Here is a 17,354-nt window from a genome sequence, read left to right on the forward strand (position 1 = left end):
GCTATGACCTTATATCTGTTGATATTTTCACTGCCCACATCCCAAGGGTCTAGGGAACCACATGTGGCTAGGGGCTTCTGGACTGCTCAGTATAACAGCACTGGTGCTCAGAGACCCTTTGGACATCTCTGTTTTAGGAAGGATTCTGGACAGAAATCACTTCTGCTTTTCAGGACACACAAATTACTGGACGACCTTGTGACAGTGCAGTGTATGGAGCTCAGACTCTCTGTTTCTAAGAGATTCAGGGTGATGGTGCTAATCCCAGGACCACACTTTTGAGTGCCAAATAACAGGCCCCATAGCGACATCCTGGGTGGATGAATGCCACCCTGCAAGTAATTACGTGAAAGGGGAATCTGTAATACGGCAGTGGTTCATGGGGACCACTGAGCACAGGAGGCTGGCTGGGCTAATCATGACTTGCTGTGTGTTCTGCTCTGCTAGTTAACATGCAGAACCTATGAAAGAACCCTCCAGAGGACGACCCCAAGTGAGGGCCTATCATTAATCAACTTCAAGCAAACACAGCAAAGAGACACCATGATACATGCTTGAAGCTCCAAATTAATGCATATTTTTACAAACTGTCAATAAGGCAAGAAAAGCCCTGCCAGGAAACACAAACGGAAAGGAAAAGGCTTGCTCAACACAAGGGTGTGATAAGAGAGCAGAGCCCCAATCAGAATAATAACACTGTCAGCTGTAAACAAGGCAAAACATGAGGCCCGGCTGGTAGCCGCCACCGGGGACGCTCTAGCTACCTTGAGAGCTGCCAACTTTCTCATTATGGACTGGGGCTCGGTTCATCTAAAGGGGCTGGCATGATCACACAAGACCACTCTGATAACAACTGTGAAAAGCTGTTCGTAAATCATATTTACAACTGATCTCTTGCAAATACAAATGACTTTCTGTTGTGGGGGGCCTTTTGATATGTAAAAGAACCATTCAAGTTAAAATGTGCCCATCTCTGAGACACGCTGCAAATGGGAGGGACTTATATTGGACATTATCAAGTATTAGTAATAAGAGGTGGTACCAGAGATTGGCTGGCTTCCTAAATAATTGATGCTGTATGCAAGCCCCAAAGGCCCCAGGAACCATTTAAAAACAAACAGAGGCCTGCCCTGGAAGACAGGAACCTTCAAAATCAATTGACACTAAAATTAGCACAGCATAAAGGGAGTTGGGGGGGGGGGGGCTAGATGTCAGATAAATAGCTTTAAACAATTATACCCATATTCTTACATACCATTTGTACAACAAACCAGAGATGCACAGTATATTTTATACATGGGTCCTTGGCTATTTAAAATTCTTAATAGTCGTGCTTGTCTTTGTTTCTGAAATAAGGCCTAGGCCTAGCTATCTAGTCTGCAGAGTTCCTGAATGGAAAATATTCACTTCAAGAGGAAAATCAAATACTGCAAAGAGGGCAGTGTCCTTCCATGCTTGGGGTACCATGTCACTGAACACGTCACATGCCTGTGTAGTCAGCCCCGATTATGGTTACTGCCAGTCCCTCACTTCCCTTTGGGAACATATTATTACATGCTTTAGACACAGCAGGAATTATTTTCTTACTTTTGTGTATTTTGTCAGGCATTCTGCAGTCCCTTCCTTCCCCTCCGATGTTTGCATAGTACAGTGAGCCACTGCTAGCCATTAATCTTTCTCCTTCTGTTGATTTACCTCCTTGGGATAAATGTCTAAGAATGCAATTGTTGGAGCAGAGGCCAAAACATCTTTATGGCTCTCCTGATTTATTGGGATATTAATTTGCAGAGGGGTGCTATCAAGTGAGACTCGATGTCAGTGCCCCAAGTGTTACTTTGAAAGAACAGTTTGTGGTCTCACAGGTGTGCGGTATAATCCGAGTTACCTTAAACCACACCCCCTGCATTACCAGCCACATCAAATGTTTAGTTCTGTCTCCTGATTTCACTACAGGGAAAACTGTGACTTTACCAATCATTCCATGAACTGACTGTGGGCTTGGTAATAATGTCCAGCAGCAGGAATTTGCCTTTTAAAAACATTTTTTTAAAGCAGTTACTGAGGCTCAACTGCTATTCTCCAGAATGCCACTTTTCAGCTTAAAATTTTTAAAGCTATAATACTTAGTACTTAAAAATCTCTGGTTTCCAAGGTGCAGTGTTACACAAAGTCTCAGAGGTATGGATCGGAAACGCTAGGAAAATATAGACTCATCTTAACTCGTTGTTGTTGCTTTACAACTGTAAATCATGGCCCCCAACAACAAGAACAACAAATGGAAGGCTTTCCCAAATGAGGGTTCTTAACACCAGAGACTGTTCTGTTCTCCCAAAAAACTCATTGAGTATTTACTGTGCCCCAGACACGGGTAATGATGCTGACACATCTACATGGTCTAGCCTAGCGCTTAGCATAGAATGGATGGATGGATAGCCAACAAATACCACCAACAAGATCTGCTGTGCAACGACCTACAAGTCTACACCAGACATGACAGTAAGGGTTCTTTAGCTTTCCATGTAAGATTCAGACTGTCGTTAAAGGCTTCCCTCCCACTGGGCATATACATAGTGTGCCAGCTACAGAATAGGGCTAAACAGTGGGTGCCTCTCTTAAGCCCCCTACCAGGCCTACTATTTCCAAAAGGGTTCCCAATGAATAATGGAGCAAAATACCATCTCTCTGTTCCCCTTACATCTGAGTAATCCTTTTGTACAGCCTTCATGGAAACACAAGGGTTTTTAAATTATAGACAACTAGTGTTTCAAGGCATTGTGTCCCTCCCTGTTCAGGGTATACACACATCACAGAGCCTTTGGTACGGTGGCCCTTTAGCTCCTACTGGAATGAAAATATGCTGCCCCCAAATCATTATTATGTGACTACCTTCTACAGGGTTTTTTTTTTTTTTTTTTTTTTTTTAAGAGAAAGGCAATGCTGTGCTTTGTATCACAGCAAAGTGAAGAGCAGGGAGCTGTATTACAACACCAGCTTCCTAACAGTGTCTTGTAAGCCTTGCTGTAAAGTTTATGGCTTGATTTATTCCAATAGACTGGAACAGTTAAAAAACAATTTGCATCCTAGCAGGGTAATGCACACTGGACAAGAATGAAATCTCTGTCATTACAGAACTCACTTAATGGAAGTACGGGGTCAGCAAGTCTAACTGGCTATGACACTGATAGGAACACAGTGAAGCTGTTGTGGGCACAGAGCACCACGGGGGGCACATGGCGAAAACCTGATGTGTGAGCATCACGCTTTGATAGCACAATGCAGGGGCTTCTCTCTCTCTCTCTCTCTCTCTCTCTCTCTCTCTCTCTCTCTCTCTCTCTCTCTCTTTCAAGCAGTTGAGCCTTTGTTTTGTTACACACTAGGATGACTGCTGTAAAACACAGTGTTTTGGTACCTCTGCAGTTCATTCACTCTTGTTAAGCAACTGAACTTCCATCTCCATGAACCAACCTACCTTTCCTTCCTTCCCCATGCTTTCTTTCTTTTACATGGATTACACCTTGAGTTTGAATAGACTGTAAAAAAAAAAAAAAGCGCTGTGCCTTCCACTCAGTAACTTCATATAGCCTTCCTCAATGGCTGTGTCTTAGAGTGGCTCTTATGCCTGAACTTTAATGTTGTTCTGACAAACTGTCCCAACAATGTTGAATATCGGTGAGATAACAAAAGAGTCAGAAACACCAGCTTGCTTTAGGGAAGATGAATTTGGTGGCAGTAGTGGGAAAGACACACACATTCCTAAAATGCTAGAATGTCAGTGCTGTCAGACTATGCCCACAAACTAAAAACCATCACCCCACCTCTAAAGATCCCCTTTAGAGCACTCAGGGCATGGGATTAAAATGCTAGAAAGCAAAATCTTAGATTTCCCCAGAAGGCTACCATCCCCCCCCCCCTTTCACTATATGCCAGTTTGTTCCGTGTCTCCTTGTTAAAGGTCACATTTTCCATTCCCGTCCCTTGAATTTCCTAAAATAAGATGTTGGTCAGTAATCCAGAAAGAATGTGCAGACAAGTGGCCTATTCTTGGAGCGGACAGCACTGGAAAACACTGAACTGGTTTAGTCCCTCAAAGTGGGCCATGGCTTTGGAGAAACTCGCTGAAAAGGGAGACTGCCATTAGCCGCTCTTTCTTTTCTGTTTTTCAACCCTTCCTAGGAACAAAAGAGGGGCTACGGCAGAGGCGGTAGTTTTCAGCCTTCACCTGCCACAAAGGGGCACCCCACCCGGGTGGCCTTGTTGAGATTTGTGTGGTCCCTGTGCCATTCGCATCCAGCCCAGGCGACCATCACCCATTGCTTCACTCGGTTATATGTGCTCTCATTATCCTGCCGTCTGCTGCTGTAATGCTCCTATTAATTTTCCTTTTGATATTTTAAGAGCAATCTATAAATCATGCCTCCTTTCATGTGTGCCATCATTAATGCTTGGTAATAATGCTGTGGTGTCGAGCTCAAGTGGTTAAACTTAGCGCACGACCACGTAAACATGCATCTTTTCCCGGGCTGGGTTCGGCTTGCCTGGAAACTGAACACACCATGGGCTTTCTCAGAGGTGTATGCTGACTTTTAGAGGAAAAAATCACAGTGTGACTTAAAAAATGGTCTGAGACACAAAGTGGAGGGACTGCTCATTTTCTTGCTGTGCACACTTACAGTGGATGAAACCCATCTATCTCTTTTATGAGAGAGCTACTAACTAGTTCTTTTATGCACTAACAAGTGACACTGAGGCTCTTAAGGAATCAGAAATGATCAGAAAGGTATACAGAAGGGCCGGAGAGGAGCATCCTTGAACATTTAGCAGGGAGACTGGGATCAGGTGACAAAGAGCTCTGGGTGGATGGTACTCACACAGCTTGCATAGGGGATCTGCCCGGACTGCTGTCGCTCTCGTTGCTGTTGGTGTGCTCCATGGCCCCATTCAGCTCCTCCCGGATGGCACTGGCCAGGTTGCCCAGAGTGGGATTTCCCATGGAAGCGGTAGTGTACAGAGGTATGCTATTCTCAGCCATGGAAGCCTGCATCAACCAAAAGAAACCCAATGAAATTGTAGGGGAGACAAGACAAGAAAGCTCTGTGTTAGGAACATGTGGTGTGTTTGACCGCCTGTGATTCAAGTTCACTGTATCATGGCTGACAATTTCCAGGAGCTGTGAGATTTTGCTTGAGAGCTGTAGGAGCCCTGGACTTCATTTGGATAAGCTATCTGAGCACTGCTGAGTCCATGGGTGAAGTTGCCTGCTGGCCCTGCCTTGTGGAGTCATACAGTTTAGACAAAAGTATTTAATATGAAGTGTATATCCAATGCCTTTTTTTTTTTTCAAGAAGAACTGAATATTTCCAGCTCATAGTGAAATATAATGGAATTTTCATTTCTTTATCCACTTTGATGACTCCACTATTGGATATCCAAGAGTTGATCAGATTATATGGCCACATGGCTCAAATTTATGAGAACTTCCATAGATACCCATAGTAAAGGAGGAGGTTATAGAACCGGAATCGCTTTTTCTCTCCCATCATTCCCATTTTAATGATTTTTGAACCTGCTTAGTGAAGGTTGACATAACCAGATGAAGGCAACACCCTAGGCTTCCAGCCTCGGACCAATGATGGAGGACTTTGAGAGCAAAGAAGAATCTCTAACAAAAAGAGAGGCTAAATCTTATTTCCTTTCCAACTAAGTATTTCAATATTACAGGTGACAAAGTCATTCTAAATATGAGTGTCAGACAAAAAAAAGAAGGGGGGAGGACCACTCCCTACTCCCCCCAACTCAAAAAGAAGCCCACCCCCAAACTCAAGTTTGACAGACTACTGTTCATTTTCTGTCACACCAAATGTAACTATTATGGCCACACTGTCTACAATGTGGACAATTGTCCAAAAATACCATGGGACTAACAGAACCCCATTTATTTCACTTGGGTAGGAAGTGTGCCCCAGTGACTTCTCATTTTATTATTCAGGAGGACAGACTTGGAAAAAGAGGCAGCTGTAATTAAGATGAAGATTTATCAAAATTGTCTTCTTGCAGACTACACTATGCCTGGTTTTCCATCCTAATGAGAGAAAGTACGATCACAAGACAATCTGGCAGAGTGGCTTCAGTTGGCCCATCATGTGAGAGTCCTAACTATTCTAGAAAAGCTGGCACCACAGAGAAGGTATGAGCCAGGAACAAAGGAAAACAGGAGCGGATCCGGGCTGCAGTGAGTCTGCCTCTTAGTCAGTTACAGTCCTGCTCCCGTGTAAAACCCAGCGTCTCCCTCTTTCCCCTATGGACTTATCTGCTTCTCTTTTATAAGTCAAGGGAAGAGGGTACCATCTCCTGCCTTCCCAGCGTGGTGACCAATGCCCATACTTCTGTGGCATGTTGGATAATCTGCTTGCATCCAGCATCTTTTATAAAACCAATAAAACATTTCTATGCTTTCTGGGCACAACAGTTGGCAAAGTAATATTACTGCCAGCTGCAGCCGGGCTGCCATCTCTAGCTGCCTTATGTGAGCCTACATAGTGGTCACCCTCCCCTGCCATGTAAGTACTGCCTGGACTGTCAACTGTGTAGCCCTCTCTCTGGAAGTACCATGGGATCTGCTCTCACTGAACATGTTGCATGTTAAGGATGGAAAGAAGCTGATGCCATTGTTACCTTGATAATTTATTGGATTCTAAAGTCCCAGACTGAGAAATAAAAACCATGGAAACAACTAGAGTCTATTAGGATGAGTGTCTGTTATTCTTTTTTTATTCTCAAAATATTATGGGTAAAAGACACTTCTGATTGTAAAGACCTTGTCTTGGTCCTTTAACTCTCAGACACAACCTAAGTACAGAGAACCAGTCTTGTGCCTTTAAACAAAACACTAGCCACTGGGCTACAGTAAGATCCTGGAGCCTGGTCTACCACCATGACTCCTGAATACTCTTTTTGCAGAGTGAAGGATCAGAGCAACTCACAAATTATCACCTTCTAACAGGTCCTTCCTGTAGCTGATGCTCTTAGGAGCAGGTATGTCACAACGTTTATAATGGACTTAATTACATAAATGATCCTAGGCACAGTATGTGGCTTCATATCAAACCGGCACCTCTGCAAGGAACACAAAGGTTCTTAAGTGATGGCACACGAGTCCGTAAGTACCAGTGTCTGGAACGTTAACTGCTCTGAGCTCCCGGGGAAAAGGCAGTCTATAAATATGAAGCTTTACAGTTACCCGTAGTTACTTCTCTTTTTCAGAACATAATGCAATCTGTCCCAAGCCCCATGTTTTATTTCTGTAGTGGATTCTGCTGTCCTATTTTATAAATTGTATATCATGCCGTTATGTCGCTCTAGTAATTTTTTTTTTAAGATATTGTTGCACTGTTATTTTTACTCGCCGTGAAAAATGGAAGTGGGTGATAATGGAAAGGAAGGCCTGCTGGTGGGGTCTTTATTTAATTTGCATGGCAGGAAGCTGTCTTGTATGATTGGCTGTCTGCTGGTGGGGAATCCAAATTCAAGAGGAGGGGCCAAGGAGATACTCCTTAAAGAGTTCCTGGAAAGCTGCAGGACAGTTCTGGGTGAGCAGGGGAGACACGAAGTGTGCAGTGCGTGCAAAAACAAAGGTTTGGGAGATGAAGCATGAACATGTCTGTAACAAAGCACGCTAATTGAAGGCAGTCACATAGTTAAGGGAATCCAAAGGACAGGGCTCCTTGCTTATTTTTTTCCCCCTTTCTGCCTCGTGAATGTAAAATGTGCTTGTAATTTTAATACCCATCCAGATAAAGCTGCCTTTAAATTCATACTTCACAAGACTCCAGGGAAAATAAGTTACTAATGCATGGTATTTACAGAGGCAGCGTGTAAGCGGGCTTTCATTTGCTCTTCTAAAGTTACTACGTAAACCACAAGTAATTAAAAGAAATGCAGAGAGTAGTTTCTCCTAGTAAATTTGGTTCAGGCTAAAAAGAAATAAATAGAATTACTGAGATGCTCAGTTCAGCGGGTCTGCCTTGAACTGTATAAGGGGCACATTATCCTCAAGGAGCCTGAGGATGCTGCGGGTGAGCTAGGAAGACAGGTCTGTGGCAAGCAGAACAGGGGCTCAGTCAATATTTGTTTAGTAAGTGGTGAGAATCAGGCTGCTGTCAATGCTCTTCCTTCCCCATCCAGTTCCCATAATGCCACATGTTCCGAGCCTTTTCCCACTGGCATCCTTCTGGGGTGTTTGCTTCTCTATTCCTGCCTTTACTTGGGCTTTTCTGAAGGACCATAACACTTCCGAGACATCACAGACTCCAACAACCAATTCTGCTGCAGTATTCACACTGAACAGTGCTAGAAGTGCGTGATTGCTAAAGCAAGATAAGTGGCCTATCTGATGTACATGTTTCAAGATTCTTTTTGTCCTAGCTTTTAGAATAGTCGAGGTAGGTCTTTTTTTTTTTTTTTCTTCCTTCCTTCCTTCCTTCCTTCCTTCCTTCCTTCCTTCCTTCCTTCCTTCCTTTCCCTAAACAGATAGATCCTGGCTACCTCTGAGCTCTTAAGGGAGATCTGAGTATGGCATTAGGTATTTAAAAGAAGTGATGCCAGATGCACTGTTAATCTTAGAAATAACTTGGTGGTGTGGTAACTGTGAGAAACAAGAAACTCAAGACTGGCTAGACACCTGGGTCTTTCCTCCCGTCACTCACACCCAGGGCAAACACCTTCTAGGACCTGCATTGAGGTAATATGTGCTTTATTTGCCAGCAGGAAAGAAACATTGTGTATGATGATGATTAGGTTTTCCTGAACAACTGTCTGGAAACGTCTACTTTCCTGCTTAAGCAGTTGACTTACACAAGAAGAAACAAACCCAGACCCCACTCCCACGGAAAGAAAAGGTGTTGAAATGGACTTTAATAAAGCCTCGCTTTCTCTTTAAACCTGTGAACAATGGAAGGTCATGTGACATGGTGGCCTATCATCCAGCACATTAATAGCTGTGCTAGAGTAATTACACTTGTGGTATTTTTGCCTCAAGTGAAATTCTGAAATAAGACGATGGAAATTATGATACTGCTGATAAATATTAATAAGTGAACTTTTAATTTTTTTTTTTGCCACAATATTCAAAATGCTGAGCATCCTGCTAACGCTGAAGCAGCCCGATGTGTTTGCCTCCGGGGAGAACGATGCTTTGCGCACTTAAGAAAAAAGTTTAACGGAATTAAAATTTAATATCTAATTAGAGTGAGGCTAATATATTTTGAAATGAGTGGGGGAGCTCTGCTCCTGTGCTGCGGATTGGGGATGGCCGTTAATCTTACCTGTAAGGCTGCATTGAGAGGTGTGCAGTAGGCGTGGCTGCTCTGCATGTTTTTAATAAGGGAAGGGTTACTGTGTAAGGAAAAGATAAAGACTCAAAGTTAAATGCAATCCACCCATGGGTCCATGGTCAGTTTTGTCTTTAAGCTTGCTGGTAGCCTTTCCACATTAGAAATTCTTCCCCCTCCCAGTCACCAAACTGAAGGGAAAGTTAGAGCTTATCTGTGTCTGGGGATCGGTCTGGTGAAAACCTTTGGGGATGGACCTAGCTGCTCACCCCGGAGAAGCTGTCTTGTATTATAACACATGGGTATTTCCCTCAGAGGCCAATCTGCAAAGGGGTGGCTGCTGCCCACACTCCAATAGGAAGGAGAGAGCCTGGCACAGGGCAGGCTGCCTGGCACTGCACAAACAGTCTCTGCTAGGAGGCTTCACTCTTAGTTGAACTTGACCCTGACGGCTGGGGGAATAACACTATTATTCCTACATTGTAAAGCAGGAGCTTAGGCGGTTGCCTTTCCTGCACAGCCCAGTCTGAGAGAGCACACTCTAATTTGGTGTTATTTCTGTTGAGAAGGTAAAAGGAGACAAGATACTTTTTTTTTTCTTTAAGAAAAGCATCTCTGCCCTAGTTAAAACAAAAACAAAAAATACTACAAAATTATACTGGACATACTGAGGGAAAAGCACGGCTTCCAGTAGGTAATGAGGTTCATTTATCAACAGACTTTGAAGGAAATGACATTATCAATCTTTTCCCTGTGCTTAGGACAATTTGGTTTTCAGTTTGGGAGACAGGTCTCTGGACAAAGTCCAGGCTGTGCTGGAGTGTGCAGCCCTCCTTCCTCGGCCTCCTGGGGGGGGGGCTGTCATTACACGCACTCACCCCTATGCCCAGCTTGCTAGGCATATTCTTAGTTATTCATATTTACTATTACTTGATTGTTCACACAGAGAACACCAGACATATACTGCAATCATCACTTCCTTTCATTTGCAGGGGTTGGGGTAACACAGGAAATACCTAGCTGTGAGGGTCCCCGTAAGCTGCTGAATCAAAATACAGTCAATCGTTGGCATTAAAGACATTAAAAAAAAAAAAAACAAAAACAAAAAAGCATCATTCTAGGCACTGGCGTTCCAAAGAGAAACGAGCGAGGTACATGTACAAGTCACACCATTTAGTTTCTGTTGCAGAGAGCTGTGGCACTGCTCTGGGGTGAGATGTCATACTACATGGGATGAGTCAACCATGCAAAGCCAAAGCAACAGCAGAAACAAAAGAACAAAGCAAGTAAAGGCTCTTACTGTGCGCCAAGCTCGTCAGAGTTTTCACCGGGGCAGTATTTGCGAGGACGGCCTCGTTGAATATGGCGGCCACGTATAAACTCTTCATCATCAACTGTCCAAAAGGACCCAAACTCATCCTCTACTCTGATAAAGCACTTATGCAGTGAGAGGTTGGTGCGAATGGCACCCTGGGATAGGAGCAGCAGCAAAGGAGATGGAGTGGCAACAAAAGGAGACGGGGTTGGGGGCGGAACAGACATCCAATACAGGGAACAGGAAAAAGAAAATAAAATGCAATAAGCATAAGCAAATGGCTTGTGAGGGTTAATATGCATCGCCGCCTAAAAGCTACTAGCATGTGATGTAACAGAGACCAGCAAGCAGGGGCAGGGGGACTGGTGGGTATACGAGACAGGAGGGATGAAATGCTCTTTTGCTTCCCTTAACTGAGACAACATGGAAACCAGTTCTTTGGTCTGACGCCGCCTAGCAGCCTCTACGTTACACTTGTTAGCACAATCCGAGCTGGGCTAAGAAGTTCAAACATGGCGGACGTACCCACTGATCTTTTGTGGCCTCCGTTTTTGGAACTCTACTTCATCCACTGTCCATACTGCCCCTTTAACGTTCTCTACTCGCACAAAACACTTGTGAAGACTAAGATTATGACGCACTGCATTCTGCAGCAAGTATAAAAGAGAGAACATTGACATTTTTTTTTCTATAAGAAAAGACTCAAAAAACAAAAACAAAAAAAAAAAAAAAAAAAAAAAACAAAAAGCCAAAAACACAACAGTACATTAGGCCCCCCATCTGTAAAACCATCCTCCAGAGCTGTAGCCACCCCACCCCCACCTCGTGGAGAACTTTCTATGAGTGTCTTTTCCAAGAAAAACCCCAAATTATGGTCTAATAGTACTTTGGCATTGAAGCCTAATATCTGGTACCATGTGATAGATGTTACACTGGTAAATATGCATGCAAGCCCTAAGCAGGTTCCTCCACATAAATCTAAAATACTGTTAAAACGATGTCAAAATCAGGAACTGTATAAAGTATAAAAGCTATTCTTTACGACCCATCTATGTGGGATTCACAAAAGGGTGTTTATTTTTAAATCATGAAAGGTGAACACTTTGAAATACATAGCAATGTCTGGCTTAGAAACCATGTATAAGCTTTATTAAGGGAAAGTTTAAAATAGGATTTTACCACTGAGAGTACCATTGTGTATAGCCAAGATGATTAGGGGCGACCTGAGCACCAAGAGATCTGTCTCAACCATCAAGCTAAGCCTTACCTTCCAGAATGTTTATGAACATGGTAATTACTAGGGGAACATGTTAAAGCAACTGAACAAATGCCAAGAACCTACAAGTAGGACTCTCGGTGGCAAAAAAGACTATGTTCTTGCACTTGGTTTTTACATTTAAAAGTCATTGTTGGCCACTGCTAAGTGGGATACTTCACAATCTAACAAAAAAGATGCTCTTAATTCTTGGGGAGAGCTTTAAATGTCTCCTATTTCCAGGAAAATCCACAACCCTGCCTGGATAACCAAACTGGATAGACTTTAGTCCTGCCTGGCAGATTTCCTGATCTGCACTCCATGAGACTTTCACCATAGACTTGTGATGGTTTTTCTCATACAGAATAAGTGGCTCAGTCCGGGCAGAGGAACTTGACACATCTATTGAGTTTCTGGCACCTTATACCAGCATTGCCATGGCTCAGATAAGCTACACTCTTCTTCTATAGTAATTTGTTCTGTTGGTGGCAAATCTTGAAACTCTGAGAGGCTTTTCAGATTTCTGGACAAGGATAACTGGTGACTAAGAGGATTCAGGTCACCTAAAAGTTTTTCTTCTGTATGATAAAGTACTGAGAAGGTAACAGGACAAATTTGATTGCATATGTGATGATGTGTGCACTAGTGAGATCCACAGAAAGACCTCACAGGGGGCATGTGAGTACAGCTGGAAGTAGATTTGTGATACCAACGTGACTAATCAAAAGATGTCCTTGATTGAAAAACTTTTTGATGAGCTGCTGAATAACAAAACCCTATGCATATAAATGTAACCTAGCTTTTAAGGAAATAATTTCATCTTTATATTTCACAGGGAATTACTTCCTCCAACAGCATGGAGGACACAAAAGTAAATAAAGCCAGTTCCCTTTCCAAATCAAGACAGCACACGGACACACATGTGAGAGATAGCTGGGGAACAAGGCAGCATTAATCACTGCTGGAAATTTTACCTAAGTATCAAAGAATGACTATATATGATTTTGAGGGCATTAAAACAGAAACTTAAAAAAAAAATCAAAAAGCGTTTTGTTTTGTTTTTAAGAATAAGCAAAGATGAATGACTCTCTTTTGTTTTGTCTTTTAAATCACCATCCCAGTAAGGACACACAGAGAAAATTTTCTATATTGATGAGTCATTGGGTACTTTTATGAGACTGCTTGTATTAGTGATAATTTATCTTTCCTCTGCAAAGCTAAAAAAGTGAGGAGTTGAAATTCATACTCACAACTGGCAATTATTTTTAAATTTGATCGGCTGGTATTTACAAAAAGTAATTTGAAGAATATGCCTACTTCAAGCTTCTTCTTCTTAAATTTTTAAAAGAGCCTTTGTATTTTATTTCCTGAGGCAGGCTGGGAAAGAGGCTAAGATCTGCAAATACTGTTTCCTGTCAGTCCCCATGGGGCTACTGAATTAATTCTGTGCCTATACTTATTTTCTTATAGAATGCAAGAAAACCAAAATATGTTTCTTTCTATTAAATGAAAGAAGTTGTATCCTGTAATAGTACCTACTGAAATTAAGGATAAGGACAAAGCCTAAATACTAAATGGTACTAAAAAGATCTACCTGGCAGAGTATAATAAATTAAAAGTAGGAAGCTGAAAAGATGCTGTGAAGGCTATTTGTGTAGCCCAGCTTGGCCTTGAACTCACAACCTTCCTACTTCTCAAATGCTGGCATTATTGGCATGTACCACCACGCCTACCCAGGAAGGCTTAAGGTAACGTACGGAGTAAGGACCAGTGAAACCTAGAAGGGACTCCAAGCATTTTAGGGGGTTATCTAGCAGAGTTATGGAATTTGACCTGTTCTATGGCAAATGGTGTCATATTACATAGTTGTGAAATGACCTTTCTTCTTCAGGGTAACCGTGAGCACTGAATGGGAAGCCTTGCATTCTTCAGAAACCACCCTAGTTACTGTGAGCACATGATTACATAGCCTCCTCTACCTATGGGGCTGGTGAGCTATGATCTAACCACTGAAGGATCTTAAACAGTTTGGCTGTGTCTCTAGGTTCCTAAATGCAGCCCTGTAAATAACTGTCAGTTACCCGATAATCAATGACATGTGGTTTGTGTAAGCAAAAAGGCCAACCTCAGAGTTAAGGATCAGTGTCCTCTCCTTTCCCTGCAGAGAATTCTCCAGCTGGTTTAGCCACACCTCTCTCATAAGGGCCAGGGGTGGGAGCCTCTTCTATTTGAGCATTTCAACCACAACAAAACCTTTCTCCCAGGCACATTCCCAGTACAAATGGAATATTCTCCTCACCCTGTAACTGAATTTTCCCAACTAGAACCTCTGTTCTATAAAGGTCAAAAGCAAGACTGCAAAGCCTACCTTCCACGTGGCCGCGTTGCGTCGGAAGTAAGCAAACATCCGTGTGAACCAGTTATAGATTTCATTTAGTGTTAGCTGCTTTTCTGGAGATTCGAGAATAGCCTGCGAAGCAAAAGGGATCCAAAGAAGGTAATTTTTATGACCCAAGTGACAGAAGCATTCGACTGTTCATAAAAATGTTAAAGATAAAAAAAAAAAAAAAAAAAAAAAAAAAAAAAAAGACGAGCATACAAACTGGGACTTGGAGCAAACTCCTCAGACAGGTTTCACAAAATGATCAAAGATTAATGGTTGTATTTAAACAGTTCAATAGCAAAACTCGAAATGGAATTATCTAATTGTTTGGAGTTTTTATTTCTGTTTCCGTACAGAAATATTAATTTATTAGTCATTCATAAAGCAGAATCAAAGAGAAATGCAAAACATTTCACTAGCTGATTAAAGCTCAGTAATTATTTAGAGCTCAGATTAATTCTAGGGTTCAGAGATTACTGTAGCTTTGTGATAATTGACTTGCCATCTTTAAACAGCCTCATTCGCACTGTTGTGTGAAATGAATTCCCTAATAATCACATCGTATTGTAATACTTAATCAAAAGCAATTATGTTATATATTGCAGTTTTTAAAAACCTTATAGAAAAGGTTTTAGCATGCTTGCATACTAAGTGGTTTTAAATCTACTTCATCAATATGATATACCCAGGAACACCTTTTGGGTAGCATTTCATGGTCTGTGTTATTTACTTACCTGCCTAATTAAAGATGCATATGTAAATGGTGGTCTAACTTCTGCATTCTTATAAAATTCTTGGTTCTGCGCAATATCTGCTAAATATAAGAATCATTGTCCTATTAATGATCACTTTTTAAAAAGGGGATCACTGACAGAACTGCAGATTCCCCATGCCGCCCCGGCAAAGACAAGAGTAGCTACCTGAAGAAATGGGGACGTTGTATTTGTCCGAGTACCGCCTGCGGATCGGTCCCACCGTGTGCATACTGGTGGTGGTGATGACAGAGGGGCCTTGGGTGACAGGAGTTAGCGGGGCAGTTGGGGTCGTGGGGGTGTGAGGTAAGCTCTGTGGAGAAGCCTCTGATGCAGACTTGGAGAGGGTGACACTTGATACCAGATTCAGCTATGAAGAGAACAAGGTTGGTTAGGAGGACTTGAGAAAAGCAAAACCAAAACAAATCAAAGACAGAAACCCCAGCAACCAAGGAAGCCTCTCTCCTCCCAAAGGAAAGACAGGCGGACACCTGCTATGTTTACACAGGATTCACTTCCAATTAAAGGTGTTCTCCTTTGCATGGCAGGGAGGTTGAGGACTGAAGGGACACCAGCTGGGCTATAGTGTAAACCTGGCTTGTCCTGTGCTACTTTCAGTGGTATGCTACCACAACTGGAAAGCTGTACCTACTGCCTCAATATAGTCCCCCTTTAAAAGTGTAGCAGATTTGCTAAGTGGCCACTTAGGGCTCTGAGCCACTAGAGACCAGCAAGAAGTTGTAAGACTTGAGTCCATCATGGAGCTGAACAGACTGTGTGGGTGGGACCTGCAGCTCCCATTCAACAGTGGTACTTACTCAGAAGGCCCACATCTATTTCTTCAAAGTTGTAACATTTGGTTACTTTTTAAAGTTTTAAACAGTCCAACTAGAAATGACTATCATCTGAAGAAGTGTAAAGCAAGCAGCATTCGTGAACAACCCATCCTTTCTTCCAGCTCTTACACTATGGGGAGGCATGGCCTTTCTCCAAAATTGACTGGGACAGGAAAACTCCCTTGAGTTTGACAATGCAGAAGAACCTAGTGTTTTTCAACATGTTTATGGAGGTATCAAATACTCAGAGAACTTCTCCAAACCTTTCCCCAAAATTCTACAAAGTACATTCTTACTTGGCCACATTCACCACATTTCAGATCAGTCATCACAACGTCGACTTTGCCACTGTCAGCTTCAACATTAAGCACAAGTATTACATATGGATGGTATTACAGTGAGTCCTTAGCTCCAGTGTACTGGGAAGACTAGATTTTAATTCACACACTAGAAGTGAAAGAGAGCACAAAAATCTTCCCTGTGCAGTAAGCCCCAAGGGAAGAGAATGGAAAGATCTGAACATTAACAGAAAAACCCAAATTTGGTGCTCTGAGTTAAACAGTGGGCTGTGAGCTTCCAGCTCTGCTTTTCTTTCTGTGTTCAGGTTGAAATACTGACTCAGCACACCACAAGCCCCCAGTGTCCAAGAAGAGCAAGCTGGGGAGGTGGCATATACTAGCTGACCTTCAGCAAGCAGGAGCAATGTGGTAAATTACCCTCTCAATGGTGCTAGAAAGTTGACTGTGACACACATTTGCAAACCAAGTGTTAATAGTTCAAAGTAGAGGCCAGGAACAGGGCACAGCAAGGTGCCAACGGAGAAAAGCAAAGGCCAACCTCTTCTTCACCTCAGGCCTTAATAAGTGCCCAAGTCTGGGAACTGTATGTATTAGCATCTGCCAAAGGGGGCGGTGTCAAGAAAATCAGTATAGGAAGAACCCAAATACATCACTTTGATCATTCAGCTGCTGTAATGCTTAAGCATGAGGAGACTTTGGAAAGTCACGGGTATCATTTACAAAAATATATGTTCTGAAGCACCTGCCCCGAAAGTCTTCCCTTTATTCACACAAATGGCTCACATTTTATAGGGAATGAAGGAAAAGCTTGCCAATATCCTTACCCAGACCCAAAGTCAAACCACATCATTGTGTGCCCTTGTTATTGCTTCTGTACCTTCTACCTGTGTTCAGATCATGTCTAATATCAACACTATAGCCATTCCTACTTTTTTGTTGTGCTCGCTTTTGGAAATGCTTCCATGAACAGCTTTGAACCTTGCTTACAAATGGCACTCAATAAATAATACCAAGAACTTCTAAAGGCCTGGAAGTGGGGCTAAACTACAGAACTTCTGTCCCTGACGTGCTTGGTGTGGAAAGCAGACATAAAATCCAACTCTGGGGTCTCACCCTGGTTCTTGACTTCTCCTTTTATAGCCTAAAAAAACACTGTCCCATACACACTGACTTTCTCAGAAAACAACA

At 42.5% G+C, this 17,354-nt stretch overlaps 1 protein-coding gene across 7 annotated transcripts in view; it reads right to left on the bottom strand.

Annotated features, from left to right (window-relative positions):
- The window catches only part of Foxp1 (forkhead box P1), a 228,855-nt gene that overhangs the window by 1,135 nt on the left and 210,366 nt on the right, over positions 1–17,354 (bottom strand). For 5 of the 7 annotated variants that reach the window (XM_051203458.1, XM_051203457.1, XM_051203463.1 and 2 more), the window contains 6 exons: positions 15,200–15,401; positions 15,014–15,093; positions 14,265–14,366; positions 11,167–11,288; positions 9,321–9,390; positions 4,869–5,035 (listed from right to left, as the gene is read on the bottom strand). In XM_051203458.1, the coding sequence (XP_051059415.1) occupies positions 4,869–5,035; positions 9,321–9,390; positions 11,167–11,288; positions 14,265–14,366; positions 15,014–15,093; positions 15,200–15,401 (743 nt within the window). The remainder of the gene's footprint in view (positions 1–4,868; positions 5,036–9,320; positions 9,391–11,166; positions 11,289–14,264; positions 14,367–15,013; positions 15,094–15,199; positions 15,402–17,354) is intronic. The other 2 variants (XM_051203460.1, XM_051203459.1) reach the window with 1 other exon arrangement.

Source organism: Phodopus roborovskii, unplaced genomic scaffold, assembly GCF_943737965.1.
Source record: "Phodopus roborovskii unplaced genomic scaffold, PHOROB, whole genome shotgun sequence".
NCBI lineage: Eukaryota > Metazoa > Chordata > Mammalia > Rodentia > Cricetidae > Phodopus > Phodopus roborovskii.